Below are 26,828 nucleotides of genomic sequence, written 5' to 3'. Positions count from 1 at the left end.
AAAATAAGCCAAAAAAAATATACCTACCGTAATCGATTCGATCAAATCAAAAACTTTTGTAAAGAAAATGGCTGTAAACATTTCTTATTTATTTTGAAGATCAGTACGACTAAAATACGTTAATATAAAAATAAACGTTGAATTTTGGGTAAAAGATTTACTGAGACTTATTTTGAATAAAATGAAAAATTCGAGTTTATTTAATTATTTGTGTAACTATTACTCACCAGAAACCAGTTTTTTTTTGCACTTATAAGATTGAAATCAGTTATTAGGAAAGAGAAGGCATTTTAAAAATCTTTAGAAGAATATCAGGAAAAAAACATTTGTACAGTAAAAAATAGGTTTAACACTATACAAGTCAAACTTATCACTACTCGATTTTGTTTTCGGGATTTTTAATTGAAAATAACCATTGAGTCGAAATCACTATTCGAGGGCTCTGGTTCAATTTAATACACAGAATAAAAAATAAACTAAGTCATGTAAGTAAATATTAGTATTATAACCCCTTACCGACTTTTAATGTCGACTGGTTTCGTGGCGTACCCGTTTTTTCGTCAGGACACTCGCTACACCAACATACAAATACTAAAATACGCTTTCACCTTTACCATTACCGCAGTGTATGTAGTATTTATTAAAAAAATACATAAATTATATACAGAGTTAAAATAAATAATAAATACAATATTTACTACGGTGATGGTAAAGGTAAAAAAGTATTTTGCATGTTGGTGGAGTGAGTGCCCTGACGAAGAGACGAGTATGTCTCGAAACCGGTAGGCATAAGAAGTCGGTAAGTGGTTATTTATTAACATTTGTTAAAATGTAACAAGCTAGTTTGTTTACCTTTTTACATTATATGCAATTAAACAAAATTAAAATTAATACAATTGTTATTACTTTGTACTTAAATAATTTTAATTCACAATTTTTTATTCCCATAATTATATAAACTCATGATTTACAACCCCTGTTTGCACTTGTATACAACATATAAATTTGTTTAGACTCCACCAGTCTGACGATGTCGGTCACGACGAAACACGGTGATCGGTGAAAATTATAAATAAAAGTGGAATGAGCCTACATAAGTATTTTTATTATTATAATAAATTAAATAGCAGTTCCACCAAGAAATGTCAGTAAAAAAACTAAATCTATTAATATTATGTCTATCTTCATAATTTTAAGTACGAAGATGGTTGACGAAACGGATTTAAAGAGTAACCATATTGTTTTTTTTTACTGACAAGATGAACATTATTCTTTGTAATCATAACTAATATTTAAATAAAAAACTGATTTTAGTCTACAAACATAAACTATTTGACTCAAATCAGTGCTTGATATTAATATTAAGATAGAGATGTCAGTCTATTCGGCTACTTTTTTGATGAAATCATGAAAAACGCACATGATACAAAAAATGTATCTATTTTTATCACAAATTATTATTTTATTAATTAAAATCTATCAGTGGTAAATTTTGATGTATGAAAACAATATTTTCAGCATTTGTTAGTAGCAAACGATTACGATTATCCTCATAAATACAACACACAGCAAGTTTATTATTTTCACTACAAATCTCATAATATTCCCAAATTGTTTTTTTTTTTTAAACGGTGCCATGATGTACAATGAACAAATATGTACTTATTACTAATAAGGACAATCAGTCTCACAATGTGATGTAATAATGATCAAAAAACGTGTGTCGTGACATGATCTACTCGCAAATGAAACAAATACGCCCGCTCCGTCACCCCCGCACGCACCGCAATACAGGTCGTAACCTGTCACGCGCGAAATCCACACATCTTTCGCCGGCGCGGCGCTTCGGCCGAGAGCGTAGCTGAGCATTCGGTATTCGGCCAAATCACTATTCACCGCATCTCTAATTAAGATTATATAATGGAGTTTTAAAAATAGGCGCCAACTTAACTTTTTAAAATTTTATTTCTGTTTTAAATGCTTTTGGTTATAAGCGTGAGTATGAACGTGTACATATTCTCGTAAGTATGTATTTAAATGTATGGGTATGCACAATGACCACCGGGTACCGCCAATCTGAACCGTGTAGGTGTGGAAACAGCTTCCGAAGGACCATAATCTGACAGGTTATTTTTAACCGAATATTTTATACAAGACAAGCATTCCTTATGAAGCCATACATTACAAACTTTTTGAAGTGTATAAATAATATGAACGTGCTCTTATTTTGGTTCATATACATACATATCTCTGTACTCGTATTAAAAGAGATTCAGATAATTTGAAATTGGTGTAAGAGATTGAATATTTTTTCATAAAGAGATTCAATATTCTCAGGCAATTAAAAAAAATAAATTAAGCATTTTAATGTAATTTTAACGACGAAAAGATGCTTTTACGTACCTAATTAATTATCGACATGAATCTGTATACAATACAAGACTTGATATATCTTTGTTATTAATTTAAATGATGAAGTTATATTTTTTTGTAATCTTCAAATGGACATTTTCACACCAGATTTGGAAAGTAAAATTAGCATAATTATATGAGTGAAAGTGATGCCAATACCACAATAAATCTGTTTAACTGTATAAGAAACGGCACGCAAATAGAACTTATAACAAGGAAGACAGAGACGTTATTCTGTGGCCGGTGTTGCTGTGAAAGAGCCAAAAATAAAAGAAGAAAATCGTTTAATCAGTCGATTATTGGCAGTGAGCGGAAGTGCACGCTAGTTAAATGATCGCAATATACATGATTTTAAATTAATTTTGCTGTTACAGACCTAAATTATATTATAATTTTTATGAATTAAGGAAAAGGATTATTTAACAGAATGTCTATGTTTTTTTTCCAAATATCTGAACTTCAGAATATTCCGCTTTTTGCTTGAGGGAACACGATGTTATTGCACCATGTTTAAAGGAATTTTTAAGCACAGCTTTTCAGTTTATATTATAAAATATACTCTATTTTGTATTTTACCTAACAAGATATTATGAAACTAACTTACATTAAAAAAACCCCCCTTTAAAAAAAATTGTATTAGCTTTATTACCTTTCTCAAAAATATATATTATTATTTTCAATTGCAAATGTGTTCAGTTTAAAAGGATTCAAGTTCGATAGTAGTTTAAAAATATTCTTATAAGACGAAACGTCATATGGCATGTTTTACAAAATAAAATAAACGTTAGAATTCACATCCAGTTTTAAAAATTTTGGACACATACCTAAGACCTTATTATATTTATATATATATATATATATATATATATATATATATATATATATAAATAATATCAAAATAAGACTTTTTTTATAAGATTATAAAAACAATAAAACGCTTAGTACTTACAGTCAATCTGCCAAACAAAATGGATGTTTTACTGAGTCTTAATTTATTTAAAAATAAATTAAGACTCCTTATTTCTGATCTTATTTTTGTCGGCTTCGTAGTGTAATTGTCAGCGCGTTTACCTACCACGCAAGAGGTCTCGGGTTCGATTCCCGACATGGTCGATGTAAAATATTGATTTAAAATCTAGAATATTTCAAAATACCCGGACTGGTACCTGAAGCGTAAGAGTGATCATCTTACCTTCATGTAACAAAAATGATCAAGATACGCTGCAATTGGTATAACAATGCAGTGCCCTATGCACCATTAGATGCGTAAAGGGAATGATGATGATGATGATTTCTGGCTGCGATACGATCCCACTTACTATTTAATAATGCACACACTTACGCACACCTCATCACTTACTCCTACACTAATACACATAAACACACATCTACACTTTCTCTCATACAAATACACATAAACACAGCCTTTTGTTGTAACACAATTTAATAATATGTTTGATTATTATTTAGAAACTTTGCTGGTCTGTCTTTAACCTTTTTTTTTTTTAATGTTGCCATATCATTGTCGACTGTTTGTTTCTTTAAAATAAATATATAAATAATCTAAGCCTAGGTATTTAAAAGACATAACATCTCTATGATTTTACTGAGCGTAAAAGTTCTTATTTCTTTTTTTTTTTATTAATATCCCCACAGAGATGAGGTAGAATTTTTTCAAATTCAGGATTATGGATATTCGAGCGTTTACAGGGCTTATGACCTGTCATTGGCTGGGTTAAGTGGCCACTTTACGTATTACAACATTCCCCATTCCGCTTATTAGCGAATATCGACACAGGTAACATTTTTTTTTGATTTTTGTATATATGTTATTAAATGAGAAACCATTCACAAGCGTGTTGGAGCGCCATCTATGTATTGATATTGAAATTAAGTATTTTTAATTAGCATATTACTTTATTTTATGTATTTAAGACTCTTCCGAGTTAAATTAAGTACTAGTAATCGCCTGCAGATGACCTGTAAACGCTCGAATATCCATAATCCTGAATTTGAAAAAATTCTACCTCATCTCTGTAGGGATATTAATAAAAAATATATACCTACTCCCCCTTGGGAGAAATCCAGATTTGTGTATGTACAAAATACACGTACCAAAAATAATGTTCTTATTTCTTGTTGAAGATGTGTTTATCGTAAAAGCATCCTGTGTATCGTGTACTGTGTTAGATCCACATTTCTGGAGAAGAAAAGGAAGTCATTTCCTCGGAGACAATACTCGATTTGTACGTGAATAGACGTGACAACAATGATCTTAAGAATAATTCAAATGAGTTGTGTAATCTGAATAATCCAAATAGGATATATTCCCGTTGAGAAATTATATTTCTGGAATATGCTTACTTCTTACATGACAATGTCATGTTGTTATTGTTAATTAAATATTATCACGTAAGTAGAGAGTTGAGCTCACTGGAAACGGAACATTAGTGTGGAAATTTAATACGCAACGTCTTACAATAACTTAATTAAAACATAATATTTTTTATTTTATTTATATCCCTACAGAGATGAGGTAGAATTTTTTTCAAATTCAGGATTATAGATATTCGAGCGTTTACAGGGCTTATGACCTGTCATTGGCTGGGTTAAGTGGCCACTTTAAGTAGGTACTACAACATTCCCCATTCCGCTTATTAGCGAATATCCACACAGGTAACATTTTTGATTTTTGTATATATGTTACTAAACGAGAAACCATCCACAAGCGAGTTGGAGCGCCATCTATGTATTGATATTGAAGTTAAGTATTTTAATTAGCAGATTAATGTTGCATAATATATTTGTTTAATAAGTCAATAAACCCGACTGTCGGCAGAAGATTTGTAGAAATAAGTAAATAGGGGTAGTACAACTCAACGTAGTTATGCAGAAAGCAGCCAGTCCACAATTTTGAAAAATTAGATATTAGTGTTATTGGGTGCAGTAAAGTCAATTCTATGTTCCGCTAAAATCAACCAGGCAGCTTTCGGGAAAAAAACGTGTAATAATCACCTTCTGAAAAAAGTGTCGATCTCAAAAACGGCATATCGCAATTTGCAGGAAACACCTACATCTCTAGAAAAATATTACGGTACTTTAAAACTGGTCAAATACGTAATTAGATACTTGTTTGAAATATAAACAAACGAATGTATTCATTGTTTATTATTTGTCAAAGTCAAAAACATTCCAACTGTTGCGTTGATTTGATTATTCACTCTTTTCACAAACGTGCTATCATCTCCGTTTCACTTTTCTACAGCTAACTGCTTTCTGCATAACTACGTTCAACTGTACTTCGCACTCTGTGGGCAGTTCGGTTACAGCTTAGACGACCTTTTCTTTTTTTTTCACGCACTTTCTTACTGTGAACATTTAAAGTACGAGTATCTTTGTCTATAACCTATAATTGAACATGTTGAAAAGAAAAAAATGTATGCATATTCTGCTTTTCATACAGAAAACTTAATTTTACTTTGTAGATAAAATCGAAGATAAATGTTAACTTCCCATTGTAATCGGGGCCCAGAGCTGAGTTGTAGTATAATATTTAGAATATTTAAGTAATGATTTTTATCCATCCTGGTAGAGAAATATGTACGAATTAATATTATTTATTTTCAAAAGTTTATTGAATGTTAGTGTCTCTTACTCATCATCATCACTCCCTATTCGCACCTAGTGGTGCATATAGCACTGCATTGGTACACCAATTGCAGCGCATCTTGATCATCTTTGTTTTGTGAAGGTAAGGTGATCAGTCTTACGCTTCAGGTACCTGTCTAGGGACTATGAAATATTCAAGTGTAAAAACACTCTTCTAAATAATATTTCATATCAACCATGTCGGGAATCAAACCCGAGACCTCTTGCATGGTTGGTAAATTCGCTAATCATTACACCACGAGACCGAGTTTTCGTACTCGGTCGTATAAAATGGTTTTTTTTTTTTCTTTTTTAAACCTATACAGAAAAATAGCTCAGTGCGTCTTTTAGTAAACGTATTTAAATGTATGAATGTATATGTTTAAGTGAATTAAAAAAATACTTTAAAAATATTATTTGAAATTCTTCCGTATTTATAAAATATGGAATTTTTCAAAAATCATTGGCTTTCCTTTTTTACCCACATCAAATAATGAATTAATTAATCAGTATTTATACATATTGTCTAATGGTGTACTTTGACCTTATAAGATTATTTAAGTATCTTTTTAAATAGTCTTTTTCCAAAATAACATCATGACGGAAATGATTCGAAGTAGGTACAAACATATGACATGTGTTTATGTTTTAATATAAAATCAAGATAAATCATTATGGCTGCATCACGAGTTTAATAAGCTGAGTTCAAAGGCTAAAACAATATTTAAATATAAATTATTATGTACGGAAAAATGAGATAAATGGTATGAAAGAAATCTTAAATGGAAATGCTTGTTAGTGCTATGTGCCAATATTAAAACGCACGCGCTAAAACAAATTTTAAATTCTTTTGTCCGCCATAATGGTGACGGTGGGGATCTTTACATGTCATGCTGATAGTAAAGCTAATCGGCCGCAAAAAATGGTGTTCACCTCTCAAACTTTTATGTATTTTTATTGTCTGTTGCAGCAACATGCCATAGATATCAATAATGTAAGAAAAATCACAAAAGAAAATACATTGTACCCAGGTGAAATATTCATTACATCGGCTTACAATTATTTTCGTAGTGTTGAAATTTCTTGACTAAACTACAACACGATTTGTTGCAAAAATCGTTATTTTACCACCATCGTGTAAAGATTATCTTTGACAATCAATGTTTCTAAGGTAAGTATTAACGTATTTTAATTTATTCAGTCAGATAAAAATGATTGATTATAATAATAAAAGGTTAATAAGGTACTAAAATATATAATAACATCATTAAAAATTAATGAAAATTAAAATTAAAAATGTTCAAAACTTTGTACCTACATATAAGTACAAAAAAATAAATATAAGTACCACTGTACAAAACAGCCTGTTCGAGGATAACTGTGGCTTTGCATCATCTAAGAACAATTTACTAGCAATACAATCAAAATTCCTCTCAAACATAACCACAATACACGCTTCACGTATAATGATGGTTTGGCAGTACCAAAAGTATGTTATAAATATGGTTATAGAACTCAAATATTTAGTACCTAGCATTTTTAATTTATTGCCAAAAGAACTTAAATTTAACTCACAATGTAACAAGATCAAAATAAGAGAGTGGCTACTCGATCAAAAGTTTATACATAAATTTTGTTTATGCTTATTTGTAAATATTTTAATTTTTCATATTTTTTCTTATATTTAAAAAAAAATTAAGAAAAAATATATATTATTATTTGTATATACATACATGTATATTTTGATCTTTCCAGCCGTGAATTGGATCTGTTATTCATTGTTTTTATAAATGTAAATAATATTATATAAGTTACTTTAAATATAATCACCACCAACAAGCTACAGAAAGTGGCTTGGAGGGATTTTAGTTTTAGTATAAATAAAAAAATTGAATTTCGAAAACTGTAAAAATGTATAATTACATAAATGTATTAAATAAAAAAAATAAAAATGTACATTATATGTAAGTAATATAAATAATAAGTCATAAGGACTTATCGCATGAGGTAATATAATACATAAAAAAAAGTAAAGGTAATTGTTGAAATAAATAAAAATAGGACACAAAATGCCGAACACTCTCAAAATGGAACAGAAGGTCAGTTGATGTCTGTCAATAGTCCGACTTCTCCTGAATAAGTTTTATGCGGTTTCCTCTTCTTGAAGCAAATGCGGAGAAGTTCCTACACAAGGCCACAGCCGATTATCCCACCAGACCCTGACACTATAGTTAGAGAAATTAGAAGGAATATACTCGTACTTTTTGCAGTCAATATAAGCCTCGTACATAATAAGCAAGGCAAAAAATAAGCAACTACCGTTATTAAAAAAAATAGTCAAATTATAAATGACTTTGTTTCTGTAGTTCTGTGAAAATTAACTTAAACAACAATTATTATTAACCACGCGATATGTGTAGCTTTATTCTTCACTATTTTAATACAATACTTGTACAACAGTTTATTAACAAATAACATTCAGCGGTAACTTTCAACACTGAGCACTGGCCAAATCATTTAAAAATGAATAACGCCAAAAACAGCCACTGCGAACGCCACTTGTCTTATATCTATGTCAATGGTTTCCTATCAAAGAAAAATAGTCCTTCGGAAATAATGTTCGAGAAACTAGTTATTTACAAGCTTGTTTCAGTACTAAAAAGCTGACTTGGGTGAAATATGTAAAATATAGCGTACTTTTTGCTCGGAGGAATAAGCTAAGGGAATTGACTAGTTTCATAGTTCACTGAGAACGAGATGGTCGATGGGCGCACTTCATAGATATTTTTTTGTAAGAATATATAAACGGTGGTAGGGATTTATAATAAATAACAATAATTTTATTTATTTTTGAAAAAACATATTTACTATAAAACATTACTATCGAATGTCAAATATAATGGTCAGCTGTGCATAATAGCTTATTTTGAAGATTCGCTTCTGCTATCATGCGCACATAAAAATGTTAGATTTCCAAAAAATGTAGAATCATTAAAAGTCTTAATTAGGTTCAATTCAGTGCTAGTTTTACTTTCAGCATGAAATTTTCTTTTTCAAGATTTAAAAAATTATTTTGAATCAAATTAGAAATAAAAAGCTCGGCCTCGTGCCCACTCAGCCCGGTCGGTTCATTCAGCCCACTTGACGATGGTCCTCCACTTTGTTCTACCGTCATTATCCATTGTTGGGTGTTCCGTGTTATTATGGCTCTCTTGTTCTGGAAGCCCGTTCTCTGGGTCATGCCTATCTATGAATCCATCTCTTTGTAGAACACGTCAGTCCAAGCTACCGAACGCTTAATCATGCGCGCACCTCAATCATTATAGCATTTCATCTTTAATAAGCGGACGGATAAAGAGAGATAATTGACGTTTAAAAACTAAAATACATAGCCGGCCATTCTGAATAAGCGGTTCAACCTTTTTGGACGCACAAAACAATATTTCTTCTCGCAGACGGGACGGCGATTTCTCATGGCGGCTTAACGTCTTCGGATTACCGGAGTCGACCGTGAGGTCGGCTATAATTTATATGTACAGGTTTATACAATAGAAACATTTATATCTGTAAATATTAAAGGTGTTTCTTCTGGAAATCCTAAGTCAATAACTCGGCGTTCAGTGTTTAGAGTCAATATCAATGGACTCGTTTATCATGTTTTGGTGAATCTAATAAAAAATACTTTAAAATAGGAAAAAGAAAGTTACTCTTCGTAAATTATGATAAACGTACTTTTAGGCTCCGTGGTGCATAATATATATGAGTGTGCACCTACTTCTAAGTTATACAAGTGTGTACATCTTGGAATAATTAAATAACTTATTAGTTTCACGTTTTAAAAATCAATACATTGTTAAAATTACTTCCATTATTCATGACACAGAAATTTAAAATCGGTTTTCGAATTTTACTCATGATCGGTATGCGAGCATTGTTTCGTAAAACGGTGATTTACACATCGTTACATTACGTGAAATTGAAAAGACCTTTTTTTGATTTTACACCCGTAGAGAATTGCGAGGAGATCGCACATGGTCCATAAGATGTCAAAAGAGTTTAATAACACGAGAGTTATAACTTCAATAAATATGTTGACAGAAAATTCATAATAATTACGCTGGCCATTTTTTACATTGTCAACCGAGCATGCGTGGGAGATTATTTAAAGGCAGCGAGATTTACAGCGAAGGATTCGCGTGGAGCTTCATACAAATACGATGCATCATTCGACATAATGTGGATTCGCGTTAAATCATTTTAACCTGGCAGCTCTGTGAAGCTAAGTTGAAACGTATTGTAGGTACAAGAAGAACTTCAGTAGTAGTTTACATCACTACTTAGTGTTTAGCGAAAGGATAATAATCTTTACAAATCGAACAAGACTTCTTACGATTGGACTTTCATAATTCTCGTATAGTATCTAGATGTTAGGAAAATCGAAACAAAGTCTTGTTCCTCAAGCTCAAGAGTTAACATGCAACTATTTTTGATAGCAGACGTTTTGATGACGTTATTTATGTTATTTGTTTTGTTACCATAATAACTCTTAAAATATAATTTATTTTGTCAAACAAATTAAAATAATAAACGTATATTTGTGTCCCAATAAGTGTAAATAAGTCAATGATTTGTGAATGCATAAATAAAATTTTAAAAGTCATTTTATTGAATATTTAGTTTAACTGCTATTCTATTTTTATTAAATAGAAAGTTAAATTATAAAAAGCATTTGCTGTATTGTAAAATATTTTGCGGACTATTTAGTTTGTAATAATAAAACGATTCTTATTAAGTACATTTCTGAATATTTGTATTTTCCAAGATCTAAAATGTTAAGAATGACCAAAAAGCATAAATTATTAATCAAAATAAACCCCTTTTACATAATATCTACAAAACATACAATATTTTTGAATGAAATGTAAAATTGCAACTCATGAAACCACACAAAAACGAGGTGTTTATTTTCCGTAAATATATTATATTTCATAAAAATATGTACTTAGAACATTTAATTCAAATCTCATAATCTTACAAAACACACATTTCATTCTTATTTAAATAACAAAGCATTTTTCTTGGCTATTTTGTTAGCCGTCGTCATTAAATAGGACCAAGAGGGTGAAAAGTCATGCCATTTATTATTCCTTCAAGCCTACCCCTCCCCAGCCCACTAGTCCTACCTACCAGGCTTCTAGGCTACCCTCAGCTCAGGGGATGATGTGGTGACACGCGATTTTTAATTTAATCAACGATTAGAAAAAGTATTTTGTCCCATAGATACAGTTAGTGTGTAAATATTTATGGTGTTAATCCCTTGACGCAAGCGTATAATTGACATAAATTAAGGAGAAGTCATAAAAGTGTCTTTTTCTGGTGTCTCGTCAGATATCATATCCTCACACAATGACACTTCTTTTCCAACTAAATAAATGTTTTACACTTTCATTCACCATCATTTATAATTGTTTATAACTTATTAAATAACTCATGATTCGTAAAAATACGTTGAATCTTAATGTCAGAAGGGAAAACATTTCTTTTTAAATGAAGTGTTTTTTTAAACTTTTTAATAATTGATATCAACTATTTCCAATCACATGACGAGATTTTGAAATTGATTCATATATTATATTCGTAGTGCGCATTTTTGACATCTTTTCATATAACGTTAAGTGAAAGATATGGCCAAAATTACGCACTGTAGTATATGTACCTATACATAATATATTTGTGGGCAAACGTGAAATTACGTACAAATATATGAGAATTAAAAACATACCTTGTAAAAGTAATGCTTAAATAAAAGATTAATTTAATTTAAAAAACAGGAATTTAAAATATTTTTTTAACTATCAGTACTATTATAAACCAATAGTGATTAATTATTGCGTACAAAACTATTGTTTTTCAACAGTACAACAAATAATTATTAGATACATAGTTAGTTCTAATATAGAGTCGTGCGCGCAGTGCTCGGCACGCCAACATTAGGGTGGGTTTCCCCTTTCCGTGTGTTTTATTCGGAACAGCTTTTACAGGATATTTTATGTGCAATTAATGCAAATCCTCTCCACTGACGCCATCTTTATATTCTTTAGGTATCCACTTTGTACTATCGGTGGAGGACTAAGAGTTATTTTATAGGCTTGAATAAAAAAGGTTTGGCAAAAAAGCTCACAAGGATTAACTTTATTGATAGTTATTCCGCAAAAAAAAGAAAATTGAATGTGAGGCAGTAAAATTCCGTAAACGTGTCATTTGAAGTTATTTTAGTAACTTTATCAGGGTCCTTGATGTATTGAATTTTCACCGTTTAGTAGTAGGCGCATTAGACCATCAAGCATCGTGTTAAATTCTAAACTAAGTCAAAATACATTTAACAGTCTTTGAGTCGAATAAGCGTCAAACATTCTGATTGATGCATTAACACAATGTGATATGTCCTGATAAAAGTAAATATCATCATGCCCCTTTGAGCACTCGGTGGTGCATGGGGCACTGCATTTGTGAACTAAATGCAGAGTATCTCGATCATCTGTTACATGAAGGTAAAGTGATCTGTTTTAAGCGTCAGGTGGCAGTCTAAGGAAAATGAAATATTGCAACTTAAACAACCTTTGAAATCTATATTTGATATCCACCCTGCCAGCAATCGAACTCAAGATCTCAAGGATGGGCAGACGAACGCGTCAACACGAGTTGGAATCATCTCCACTCGATTTTTTTTATTCAGGATTTTTACATGAGAGCAGCTATCGAGTTGAAAACACTCGTTTAGGGTTTTGGATCTATTTCACACACAGAACTGTATTCTTCATCGCCAGGACACAGAATGAAAACAGTTAAGGGAAATAAAAATTCAGTAAATTACGTTTGAATATATAAAAGAAACATTAACATGTTTGCATTATAAATAAGTTTTGAAAAAATAAAATATTGAGCTATGGATGGAAAGTTAACTTTTAACACAATATTAAATTTTGTAATCTATAAAACTCTGAAGATGAGACCAGTGATAAATAGTCATAACTTTATTGGTTGAAATATAAATACCTTCGCAAATTACTATGAATAAATAAAAAAAAAAGTTTTGGTGGTTTCCGCAATACAAAAGATCACATGCTTCAACTAATTCCTATTCCTAACAAATCGTATTATTTGCCTAACCACACGCCTTGATGTGTTATGTCAAATCCACTTCCCGCACTCATATTATTATCTGTTTTAAGAGACCTGATATTGTTGGGGCGTGGGCGCGTGTGTCTGACAACCCTGCTAACCGTTCCCAACCCCTCCACCATTACCAACTATTTAAAAAACTAGGGTTGGCACAAAATAAAATAATATATTTGGATGAAAATAATACATGAGATATAAGCTGTCATAAACGTGATAAAAAAATTTAAAATAAATCTTATAAGATTAAAAAAAAAATAGATTTGATTCTTTTTTTATATTGTTTTAAAGTCCTTACTTAGGAAAATACACATGTTATTTCCATACTATTTTTCATTATAAAATAATATTCGTCGATATAAACTCTCAACTAATTTTATCTCAAAGTTTTTAGTTGGGTGCTCAGACATTAGTGTTTTTTAAAATTCAAATTAAGGTCTACATACATAGCACTGAATACTAATAAAATAATAAAATAAAGGACATTTTTGGTTTTAGTAATTCAGCTCAGGCAAAACATGACAAAATAAAATTAGTATTTGAAGCGCTGACTTTGTGACTGTCCATGGTAAAATACAAATAAATATCAACTTTATTTAAAGTGACTAAATGCATATTTTTATCAACCGACCGGTTTCAAAAAAAAATTGTTCTAGCTAAAATTATTGAAAATATTAAAAAAGGATAAAAATTACAAAAAAATTTTTTTTTTGTTAAAAGAATGTTTGGTTAATTGTTTTAAAGCACTAATAAATTTATTTTTATGATATATTTAAGTCATTAAATGAAAAAATTACCATACATTTTAGACATATTTCAAGTTTTAAAAGTGACGTAAGACATATTTATATCAACCGACTGGTTTCAAAACATTACTGTTTTAGAAAAAAATATTGAAAATATTAAAAATGGATAAAAATTGCATACAAATATTTTTTTTTGTTAAAATAATGTTTGGTTTATTGTTTTAAACACTAATAATATTATTTTTATGATTATATTTAAGTGATTAAATTAAAAAAATAAGTACATTTTTTAATACGTTTTAAATATGACGATCGATATGCCCCATTTGACGGTATTCTTTCATTCGACGCATAACGAAGCTTGTCGTAATGCAAATATACTATGTTGATTTAATAAATTTTAATAGTTTCCATTTGATACCCTTAAACAAAATACTATCTCCGACAATTTAGTTTCTTTTTTTTTTTAATGAGGAAAAAATCTGTTGTCTAGCATTCCTGATGAGGAAATGACACTTACTCTAGCTATTAAAACAACTTTACTTTTCCCTAATATCCCCTACGCTTATGTCTCGCCACCCTATTGTCTGCAGGCCGATTAGCAAATATTGCCTCTCCTAATCCAACTAGCAATAAGTACTTAGCACACACTTGAGGTACCTACCAACTTCGCTTGTGTTTGAGAATACAATTGACAAAAGCTGATGCAGGCGCGTTTAACTCTAGAATTACTCGGGCACTTTAGCGGATATAAATTATATACTCCCCTTACTATAAACGGACTAGAAATAATAGATAATAACCTTAAAAAATGTTTTTTAAACTTTACAATAATATTCGCATTATAAACAATTTAAAATAAAAAAAACTAGTCTGAAATCGGTAATCACGAAAATTTGTTTTTTTTTTGGTTTAAGTAGGTTATCTTTGTCGTAAGTTCATATAATAAATTAAAAATATCGAATTTTCGTTTGTAAAATCTTATTCAAATAAATATTTGGTTTTGTTGTCTTCTTTGCATAATATTGTATGAATGTATTTATGCGAGCGAAATAAAGATGCGAATGAATGCATTTTTTTCGGTCGTTTTAAACCTTCATTGAAATTTGGCAGTCATTTTTTAACATTGCAATTTCTTCCTAGAACAGTTTAATCAATTAGTTGATCATCAGTGAAAATAACGGCACAAATCAGATGAAAATTTAATCATTCCATGATTTGATAATGCAATAAATGCTATGGAATCATTTTACAGCATTCATATTTTGCTGGGATAATGTTTAGTCATGAGTTGCTGTAATTTCGTTTTGCTGAAATCAAAACATAAATAACCTAGAGAAATGTAGTAGGCAGTAAAATATCAGAAAATTAATATAATTGATTTATTTTTGGCACTGAAGGAGACAGAACTTTAGTATAATATAATTTATCTATAATGTGAAAAAGCTTATCGTAAAATGAGTAATTAATTACTTCCTAATGTATGTATTTTGTGTCAAAAATATTAACGTGTAATCCTTCGCTATGCTATGCAAGATACAACGTATGAAAAAATACCATTGCACAGCGACGATTTCAAATTTCATTTCGTCTTGCTGGTATACAATGATTGAGCGGCGGAATAAATTTATTATTGAATGAATAATTCAAACAAAAAACTTCGAAAATGTGACGATCAATTCATTACCATACATTTAGATTTATAATATACGTACATATTATTAATATGGATATTTACAGAGGCAAATAAACACGAAAACACCTGAGTCAAGTGCAACATGCCCCTGTTTATGCAAACTAGCGGTGTATGAAAGTAAGGCATACATATTTATTGGCAAACAACTAGTAACTAAGTTATTACCCTCATTGTACACATGAATTAGAGTCACTGAACTAAATAACGGTGCAAATAATAACAAATTTTAAAACAACTTTGATTTATCGCAATGCTGTTTGGATATAAAACGTTTTTTTTTCAAAAAATAATGACGATGAGTTCGCTGTTAATGCAATGCTTTGATTTGAATGACCAGCATGAAACATTTGAAAGGTAAATATTTGACTTGTCAAGACAACTTAGTAACACATTTTCTATTGTAAGCGACATGTGTTAGTGGACAAAGCTCTCATAGAAATTTCAAATAAACCATCCATAATGATACGATCGTACATGATATTATACTCGTAGGTAAGCAAGTTCATATTAACGAAGAAATGTGACATTTTCACAAACCTATTATACGAGTAGTACGTACACATATGTGTATTTATTTGTTAATAATAGTTGTTAGACGTGCATGAAACATGAATAATAAAATTGAAATATAGTGCTTTGTTATGATTAACAATATCTTATTAAAAGTAAATAAAACGTATAAAAATATTTATGCATAGGCCATTCTTTCCAAAATGAAAAATTTGCATTCCCTACATATTCCCTTTTTTCATTATTTGGAGTTTTTAAATTTTTACTAAGAAGTTTGTACTCAATGCCTCCTCAGTATACTAGCAAAAAGTATCCAAGCCCTGGTGTTCTGTGCTGTACTTCCACGCTGTGATTAGGCCTTCTGGCCTGTTGTGATATATAATAAAAATTCATCCATCCGAATTTCACCGTGTTCCGAATCATCCGATTATTGTACAACCGGATCGGTGTGAAATAAGCCGTTGACGGTCACAGTGTGAGGTCTAAGGATGGAGGACACGACAAGAGAGTTGAGGTCAAGCAGATGGCTCTCTGGAGAGGTCAGGGGTCGGCCCACACATGGTCTGCACAGAGTACCCAGGCCCGGGTCCAGAGGTCCTACGGGATAAGGGACCATTGTTATGTGACACGGACCCTGTCACGTAAAGAGCGGAGATACTATTGAAGAAAATTATAAGACTGAGTTTAAATCGTTCAGTGCTATAAATGAGTTTTTTTTGCATTTATATTTTACAAAAATTCAAATACAAACAAGTCTTTTTTAGTTAAAAATAAATTGTACTGTAATTAAGTATATATTGCTTTTATATTTTTGGAAATTAATTGAGTATTTAGTTAAATATCTTTGTAAGTCTAAATCGTAACACCTTACTATGTATTTTAAAAATTATTTCAATACTTAATTATTGATCTATTCGAGTTTTGTTTAAAATAAATTTAATCGTTCAATAAATAAAATGAAATAAATGAAGAAAAATTATTATAAAAATTTATAGAATACACAGAAAAAAAAACTAAAATAGGAAATTAAAGTTCATATGCTGAAGATGAGTTTTGTAGTTCATTAAAAATTGTTTTCGTCAATAATTATGGAAACTAAATTATTAGGCTATTGGAGTTATGTTTTATGTATTCTAAGTTTTTCAATGTAAAATTATTTAATTTTTTTATTTATTATAGAAATCATAGTTTTTTTAATAAAAGTACAAGAAAACAATAAAAAAAAGTGAGACCAGTTACAGACTTTACATTAATTTATTATGAATACCGAAGGAAATACAATACCCCAAAAAAAAAAAAAGTAAATAAAAGGGAGAAGAAATGGTATAGTTCCAACTCTACCTTCCTCCCCCCTCTCTCTGTTTCCGTGAACATTTATATTTATTACTTAAAAAAAATCACAACCAAAAATTATTCATTAGATACAGGTTGTAGATATACGTTAAAGTAAAAGTAAAGTTTTTATAATAGTATGTAGACACATATTCTCTTTAAAATCACATAATTGAATTTCACATGGCGTTCTTTTAAAAAATACTGTTATTTTGAAGGTGTAAAAATTCTATGACAAAATAAGACGTTTTAGAAAAATACATTCAGTTCTTTTTTCGCTTTTTTGGATTATTTAGATTTTAACGTTAAAACTACATTTAAGGAGTAACTTTTATTTTAAACATTTATATAAGCATGTCAGCGTTATTATTCAAAACCTTGGTACGGTTTTTGTATTTATTAGATGTGTTCCTTGTTTATGTAACTTACATTTTGTGCATGTGTACTTTTAAATTAATTAAATAAAGAAAAATATCATTTTACGTCATAAGATAGTTAAGATTCCTTTCACTGCCATCTATTCCACCCCTTTCCATAAACCTTTTACACCCCAGCGGTGCATCTCTTCTGATTTAAGATTAATTGTATTCCGTCGTATTTCAAGGCATGTAATATTATATTATTATTGTAAATTTGTGACTAAATTCAACTGAGATCATAGATATTTTTTAATGCCTTTCAGTAATATTTGCATTTGTTTTTTTTCTAATAAAATGACATCAAACGATATGTGTTCATGAGTTTTCCGATAGGAAATGATTTAAAAAAAAACTAAAGCAGAACCCGAAATTCAGTCCCGGGTGAAAATCTTGTTTCGGTCGATTTCTATTTAATATGTATAGTTTTGTAATTAATATTTTTAATGTACATGTGTTCATCACTCTTGAGATGATTTGTTTCCAAAAGATTTTACGGTTGTATTAATTATACAGAAGTAAAATAATTTAAAAAGTTAAAATAATATAATAATACCATATATTATATACATTTATAAGGGAAGTACCAATAAATAAAAGGCTAGATATCTATTACTTTGGTGAAGGATTTATATCTAGTTGAGTTTTATTGCGGGTATCCGGTATTACAAGAATCCAGCATCTGCCTTGGATGTTGTATTTCTTCATTACATTCCTCATAGTTGTACAATAGCGGGGTTCCATTAAGTTGAAACAGGTGGTAATGTCCGCGTCCACTGTCCGCGGCCTGAGGACCCAGGACTGGTCGGAGATGGAACTAGAAGTGATGGACATTTTTACAAGTCACGCTCTACCTCCACTTAGGAATCTAACTAACCCCTGACAGGCAGAGACACATTTCCAGGTGTTGTCATACACCTTCTAGATGCTCGGATTTTTAATAGACATTCCTTTTAAAATAACAATATTTTATATTAACACCAATATCTTTGAGCACTCGACGACAAAATGTTTTAACAGTTAATTCCAATAGAAAAGTATTGCATGGTACGATTTTTTTTAAACTTTAAAAATACTAAAATAACCGACTGAGTTCATTGAATAGTTAGCAATGGATTTAAAAAAATGTAATTATTGAATATAAATATTAACTTTTCATTCAATAACATCATTTAACATTTTTTAATACACATAGTCTATACATTTATTCACAAATTATATCAACATTTTTTTAAACGTAAGAATTAAAAAATCCCACGTAGGCATGGGGTGGTGCGTGAGTTAACTTTATTTTTTATACAAAATAGTAAAAAAAAATTAAGGGTCGAGAAAACAATTGTGTTTTAAATAGAACCAGAATCCTGGAAGAGTGATTTCGACTCGATGGCTTTTTTATATATTTTTTTATTTTATATTTATCGTATTTTTCATGTAGAATGATGAAATGAACTTTAAAAAAATGTATACCCATACAAAAAGACCATTCCTTTTTGGGTCTTTTTTGTTTATGTGAAAAAGCGAAAAATTAACCACTTTGGATATCTCATACAGTAGTTAAAATAAACGATAGTTTAATATTTTAGCACATCATGTAAATGGGAAGAATTATTCAAAATATCTTGATTATTTGTGGCTATAACATGTACTTTTATTTGTCTTATTTTAATTATAATTGTTATTGGCAGTATTTAAGAATACCTGTCTTGTGTCTGGAAGATTTGCATCAATATTATAGTCAAACAAAACATCCGAGTGTAATAGACAAGAGATTACTAGTATGACCGAGATATTATCAGGCGTGTGTCATTTATGTATTCCAATAATTCTTATTAGGTGTGTTAATAAACAGGTTCAAGATCTACCAAAATTTCCGTATATCTCCAATCCAAGGTAAGTATCATGTCACTTTTGTCACAGTTATGAGTGCTTTAAGCCGCAGATTGACAATATGTTTTTTTTCAGTCGCTATAATTACAAAATTTAATTTGATGTCCAACGTTTATTTAAGCAGAATAGATATGTTTTGACAAAAAATTGACACAAAAACTATTTAAACCAAAGTAAATAAAACTTCTGTGCAAGGGTGGAATAAAAAATACAGTCATGTGTGTGGAATGACTCGATGATTACTTTTGGGGAAACATCTTGAAAAATGGAATCGAGGACAGGTTAGTCTGAAACTGATTGGTTAGAGCTTTTGTCTTCCTTGTCTGAGATTGGGCGTTCGGTACCCGGCAAGGTCGATATGATATATTTAAAACGGTAATTTTCACTAAAAAAACTTCATAGTCCCTGAACAGGATCTAAAGCGTTAGACTGATCATCTTACCTTCATATAGCAAATGATCGACGTACACTGCAGTTTGAGTACCAATGCGAGGCACTTTGATGAGTAGAGTAAATTTTGCATGTTCTTTCAAAACATTGCCTCAATTTAATGGTTAATTCAATTATCCGGATTTCAGCATCTCCGGATAAAGTCTAGCACCTTAGAGTAATAGCCTAATAGAGCCGTCCATACGGAGAAAAACCATTCTATGATTATTGACGACGAAGTTAGCTACATATTACAGTAATACAACTGAATTGCAAGCGGAAACCGAAACCGTTCATAACATGTATGTTGTTAAACTAAAAACGAAACTAAAACCAAACCGAAAATTTGAAACGCTTGTTTTCTACAAACAAGCCTAAGGGCTTCTCTAGAAAATTATTACTCGGATATTTATGCAAATTTTACTTTCCAAATCCAATGAGAAAAAGTCAATTTGAAGATTACAAAAAATACAATTTCATCATTAAAATAAATTAGAGAAATACATCAACTTTTGTATCATATGTAGACTCGTGCTACACCAAATACCCACAGGAGTTAAAATAATTTTCGAAAAGTTAAAAGTCATAGATGTTTAAGCCTAAAAAAATAGCCCAGCGGTATTTTTGTTAAAAAATTATTTATTTTCAAATTTATTTCGAATGGCTTTCAATAATACCGTGACATGAATAATGAAAATAATTATTACAGCTTAAAATAATATTATTTAATCCAGTACCATAACACCTAGTACCATCGTGTTATTAGCAGGCAAGAAAAATGACGCTTTCACAATATGATTAAGTCTGTGTACCCACTTGAGAAAATTACTGTTGGAGGCATTGATATGTGGTATGCGCATTGTATCATTATGCTTATATGGTCGTGAAGATACATTGAGTAACATTGGGGGCGTTCCTTAATTCTAACTGATAGTAATTATATATTTTTTTCAAATGTATAAATAATTAGCATGCGAAATTTATAAGCTTTGTATTTGGAATGCTATCGCAACGAAAAATTGCCAAAATCATCTTATTTCACAGTAAAGTGCGTTCAAACCTCAAACATTTAAAAACCGAATGTAAATTCTATGTACAATGTGCAGATATCACGCATTGAAAATATACACAAAAAAAAATGTCAAGTACATGTGTTTTCGGTTGAAACTTGAGTTTAAATCCGATCAATATATTCAAATATGTAAAAAAAATCACCTCTGCAAAAACGTAGCAAAATAGTTGATATAATGTATCCATTAAAAATTGCCACTGGTTTGATTGACTGTCCTGAACTACTATACAAACTCTTTATTAATGTTCCTCCAAAAGTTCTTAGGAATAACCTTCTTCTTCAGATTCCTCTTGTTTCACCTTATTATAGGCAAAAATCATATTTGTAGCGAACTTTCAACAATTTTAATGCAATAACAAAATCATTGAACCGAGTTATTTGCGAATTGACATAATGACTTGCGGCGTTTGTTTTCGAAATAATTCGTGGTGTTTTTTCTTTTCTCTTGGATTTACATTAGATTACTTTTCATTTTATGTTTGAGAATATTTTTGAACTTACTTATTTTATTTATTTATTTAAAACTATAAGTACAAAGAATAAGTACTTTGCCGGACTTATTGCTAAAATCAATATCTTCCAGCCATCAAAAAAACAGACTGGTCAAAAGAAGAGATGGGTCTAAATTGGTTAAAATCTGGGTCTAACATGATTGGGTGTTTTGTAAAGTTGCGATATGTCGCTGTTGACGTTTTTTTTTTCAACGTCGAAATAAATGTAAATCTATAACTTTTTAAATGTATAATAAATTGTCAACAGATTTTTTTTAAATGTGATGGAATATTTTGAATAAAAAACCTAAATAAAAGCTTCATGTTCTAAATCAGAAGTTAAGAATACCCGAGTATTTACTTCCAATATGAATCTTTAAATTACAAAAAGTTATCTGCCGTTTGTTATGAACAAAACTGTCGAAGAAAGAAAGCGTCGGGGTTAACACATACAGGTTTTGCAATATTGCTGCAAATTGACCTTAATTTGTAACAATACGTTGAATATATTAAAGCACTGTTTCATTGTTTTTAGTTCAGTAGTATGGTTTTTGGTTAATAAATCGAAGAATTACAAAAAAATAAATTAAAATAAAAAAAATATTTTTTATAATACTAATTAATTTTTTTCGATTTTGTGGCATGGCACATTTTTGCATAACACCATCCGTATTTATACGTTACTAATTTAAATTGCCCTAACATTAAATTAATATTAGCAGGGGTTGCTACTGATATTGCTATTAGCATAGTGAATGTACAATAATTACTTTATTACTACCGACTGTTTGATTCGGTAACAAGACAGTTATGCCGGATCATCGTAGACAATAGTGTACACTTTTTATAGGGAATTATTGTTAGTGATAGACACAAGCCTAAAATTATTGTTTGTTTTATTAAGCGAATGTACTTTAGACAAAAATGAAAAATGTCATTTAATCTCTATGATATACGCACCTAGAAAGATAATAGAATTTTCTTTATTAATTCTATAGTGGATGTCATTTGCTAATCAAATAACACAATAAAAATAGTAGTGCTTATCAATTTGAGGATTTAAAATAAAAATTGCATATTAAATATTTTCTTTTCAGAAAATCGTATACGGACTTAAAAAACAAATTTTATTAATGTGTGTATACACAATATTAAGACAAACGCAAAGTTAAATATTTATATGAATTTGGTTTTATGATTTTGTAAAAAATAATTAAAAACGGTTCATAAATTTAATTCTTTTTTTTCTATAAAAAAATCTGCTCGTTACATTTTCACATTATTTTAAATTTAAATTGTACCAACAAAAAATCGTAAAAAAACATGTAAATAACTGACCAAATAAAATTAAAGAAATTTGACTAAGAAATTGTAAATAAATTTATATTTACCAGCTCTAAGAGCGTCCATTGGTACAGAGGGGTATGGAATGGAGTAGGGGTAGCCTTCCTTCCTGAGAGTTTTAGGCTTCCTCCTCGGCCGGTACTTATAGTCCGGATGCTCCTTCATGTGCATGGCGCGCAGACGTTTTGCCTCGTCTATGAAGGGCCGCTTTTCATCTTCACTGAGCAATTTCCATTCGGCTCCTAGGGTTAAAAATCATTAAGTATAATATTCAAAAAATGTATTTAGACAATGCGACCATTTATTTTTGGTTTAAAAATATGATGAAAATACTCGCTTAAAAACAACCTTAAAAGCTACAAGAATATCATGTAAAATCTAATTAAAGATTGGTAAATAATTATGTGGTAGTACGTAATTTTTTATATGTATAAACTTTCAGCTAATTTTTGTATGTTTTTCAAAGATTGTAAAAAAAAAAAAACATTTTAATAAGCTACATTCGAATTAAAATACAACTTGATTTATCGAAACACCATGAAATTTAAAATCTCTTTCTACAAGGACAAGTGTTTTTTTTTTGTTTCCCAAATTATTATTAAAAAACTAGCAAAGATAAAGTATTTTTTGCTCCAGCAAAGCTAAGACTTGTTTGCGGATTACATTTTAAATTTGATTTTAATTAAGTATTTTATATCATACTAGCGTACCCGACAGACATTGTCCTGCCCGAATGTTAGATTGCCTGCTATCATCTTGGAAACATAATTTTCATCTAGTTACTTGTTTGTAATTTAATTCCAAAATTAAAAATTGTTGATATTAAAAAAATATTGAATTTAAGTAGGTACTTGTTTATGGTTGAATTCCAAAACATAAAATAAATATTTTTTCAAATATGGCATTCTTTTTGCCAACGTCAAAATCCGGTCGTCTCACCAACAAAGTGGTGTACTTATGTAGGAATACGATTTTTAAAAATGTATTGAATTTAATATTATTTTGGTGTTACCAAAAATATAATAAAAAAAAATAAATGGGTAGAAATTATAAGGAATTTAAGGAAAGAATCTGATTGAATTCCACAAAAAAACAAATGCTGTATGAAAATATTCAAAATCAAACTTTTTTTATACACAAAAAACAACATCTTTCCACTTTTTTGCAAATGCATTCTCCTCGAATGCAACCCTAGTAGATCGATGAATAAAACATTTGTGCTTCTTACTTCTTTTTTACTTATAAGATTGAAGATTTTAAAATCTACGAACACGCACAGCGCAAAGATCTATATTTCTCTGAAAACCGCAAGTAAATCGGTTAAGCCGTTTAGGAGGAGTACGGTGACATCACACGTACAGAGGAATTATATATATAAACATGAAAAAACATTTATTTTACTTACTCTTATAATATTATTTTATGGTGACCTAAAAAACACTTGGTTAATGGCATAAAATATTTTACTAGAGTATTAATTGTCTTTTAAAGGTTTATTTTAAAAATTAGTTTTTATCTTTTTCTTGTCAGACATATCAACTTTTGAAATTTATTTGCTTTTACATGAACATATTTTTTAAAATGTACATCAGTACTAAAAAATGACAAAACGAAGTACAAATTAAGGAAATTGGGAAATTTCCTGCAATTTTTGGAGACTTTTAACGATAAAATTTAGTGAAAACTTATTATTATGGAGTTTAAAAGTTAATGTCGAGAAGTCGTTAGTTTGTAGTTTGTTGGTACCAAAAAAAAGAGTCATTAGACAATATAAAATAACATTAGATATTTTGAAGAAAACGGTATTTCACAAGTATCCTAATAAGAATATCGATAAAAATATAATACAAGCACGAAACGTAACAAATTAGTCGGATGAATATTCAGAATTCCTAATAAATACAAAAGTCTTCATCATAATCGACAATCATCTGACACAAAACAATGGTTCGAACTGCCAATTAGTCAGTCCAGGCTCTAAATTAAAATTGCCGGCTGGTGGATCCAGGAAAAATAACAGCCGATTGCTCTCAATAATGAATGGCTGTTTGGTTCCCGGGGGACGGGTGGCGGTGAGGGCGAGGGAGGGACAGGGAGAGGGTAGGGGTGCTGTGGCCCTCCCGACTTCCCAAACTCCTAGTCGATATTCAATTGTTTGCTGAGTCGTCATTTCGGTCTCCCGATTGTGACGTCACAATGCAGCGACAATGGCGACTCTATCTGGCTCCATTGTGCACCCTACGCCGGCGTTCATTTCCATTATCTCTCTCCAGCATAAAGGCAACATGGTATTCTCAGTAGTCCTACGAGGACCTGCTCCGCATTGTGGAGGCTTTCACAGTAATGAAGAGTATTTTTGCGCGATTCCAACACAATGCGAATACTATAGACATATCTGTGCTAGTGCTGTCGGGGATATAAGATCTATAAATGGATAGTGGAATATTCAGAATCTTCAATCTGTTTTATTTATTAATTTTTTTTTGATATTCAATAGTTTTCGTTACAGTATCGGTAAAACATATCATCACATAAACGCTGAAAAATAAAACATATACCTAATTCGAATCACATAATTTTTTTTTTAGATGTTTTAAAGATAATATATTAGGAACCCTTTTTTAGAAAATAACTTGGAAATTTAGGTAAATCCCATCATTGACTGATTTGATTGATCAAATTACTTTCTGTAACATCGCGATTCTTCCTTTAACATCTTTACTCCTACTACAATCACATTGATATTCGTAACATTAATAAGCATTATTATTGAGTCGGTAAATGTAATCAACGTCATAATTACATTTTCGCACCTAATAGTGCAGTGTATTGCATTGTTGCACCAACTACAGCGTATCTGAATCATTTTGGTAAAACGAATGTAAGATGATCAGTCTCATGATTCAGGTGTGAGTCCCTAAAATCCATGAAATATTCAAAACATATTTGGTGTCAACCATGCCAAGAATCGAGGGTGAGACTTCTTGCGTGGTAAGAAATGACCATTATAAACACAAGAAAAACAAATAATTTAAAGTCATGCATGGATAAAAATATTGCCGGTGACAACATACGGACTAGAAACCATGTCTGTAACACAAAAAAGTAACCAGAAATTAAAACGCACGCAACGATCCATGAAAAGACAGATGCTCGGTGTGTGTCTAAGAGATAGAGTAGGAAATGAAGAAATAAGGCGCCAAACCGGAGTCATGGATATCATGGATCGTGCAACGAAATTGAAATGGATATATGGCGAGACAAAATAATGGCAGGTGGACACCCAGAATAATAAAGTGGAGACCATGGGCAAACAAAAGAAGTGTTGGAAGGCCACAGAAAAGATGGCTCGAAGATGCCTCTATTGCCGGTAAAACGTGGATGATGAAAGCGGGCGATAGGAAGGAATAGAGACATTTGGAAGATGCATTTATCCAGCAGTGGAAAGAACAAGGCTGAAGAGGAAGAAGATTGATAAAAAATAAGATATCATGGTAAAGTTGCACAAAAAAGTTGGTTGAAGTAAAAATATAGATAAATTATTTGTTGCTTTATAAAAAAGCAAGATAAAACAATTCACTTTGATGAAAGTGCAACAACTATATAATTTAAAATAGTTTTCAACTATCTATTAGAATCTTTCAAAGGTTTCGGTTTTGGATCTGA

General features: G+C 30.4%; 1 protein-coding gene across 6 annotated transcripts in view; it reads right to left on the bottom strand.

The window, feature by feature from the left end:
* Positions 1-26,828, bottom strand: part of LOC148278986 (transcription factor Sox-14-like) — a 104,174-nt gene that overhangs the window by 39,050 nt on the left and 38,296 nt on the right. For 4 of the 6 annotated variants that reach the window (XM_088230607.1, XM_088230608.1, XM_088230605.1 and 1 more), the window contains one exon: positions 23,210-23,404. In XM_088230607.1, coding sequence (XP_088086733.1) covers positions 23,210-23,404 — 195 coding nt within the window. Of the gene's footprint in view, positions 1-18,547; positions 18,757-23,209; positions 23,405-26,828 lie in introns of those variants that run through there. The other 2 variants (XM_088230610.1, XM_088230611.1) reach the window with 1 other exon arrangement.

The sequence above is a fragment of the Micrasema longulum genome, unplaced genomic scaffold, assembly GCF_059751315.1.
Source record: "Micrasema longulum isolate JH-2025_06_02 unplaced genomic scaffold, ASM5975131v1 h1tg000798l, whole genome shotgun sequence".
NCBI lineage: Eukaryota > Metazoa > Arthropoda > Insecta > Trichoptera > Brachycentridae > Micrasema > Micrasema longulum.
The sequence above is the reverse complement of the archived record's forward strand: the minus strand, read 5'-3'. Positions and strand labels throughout refer to the sequence as shown.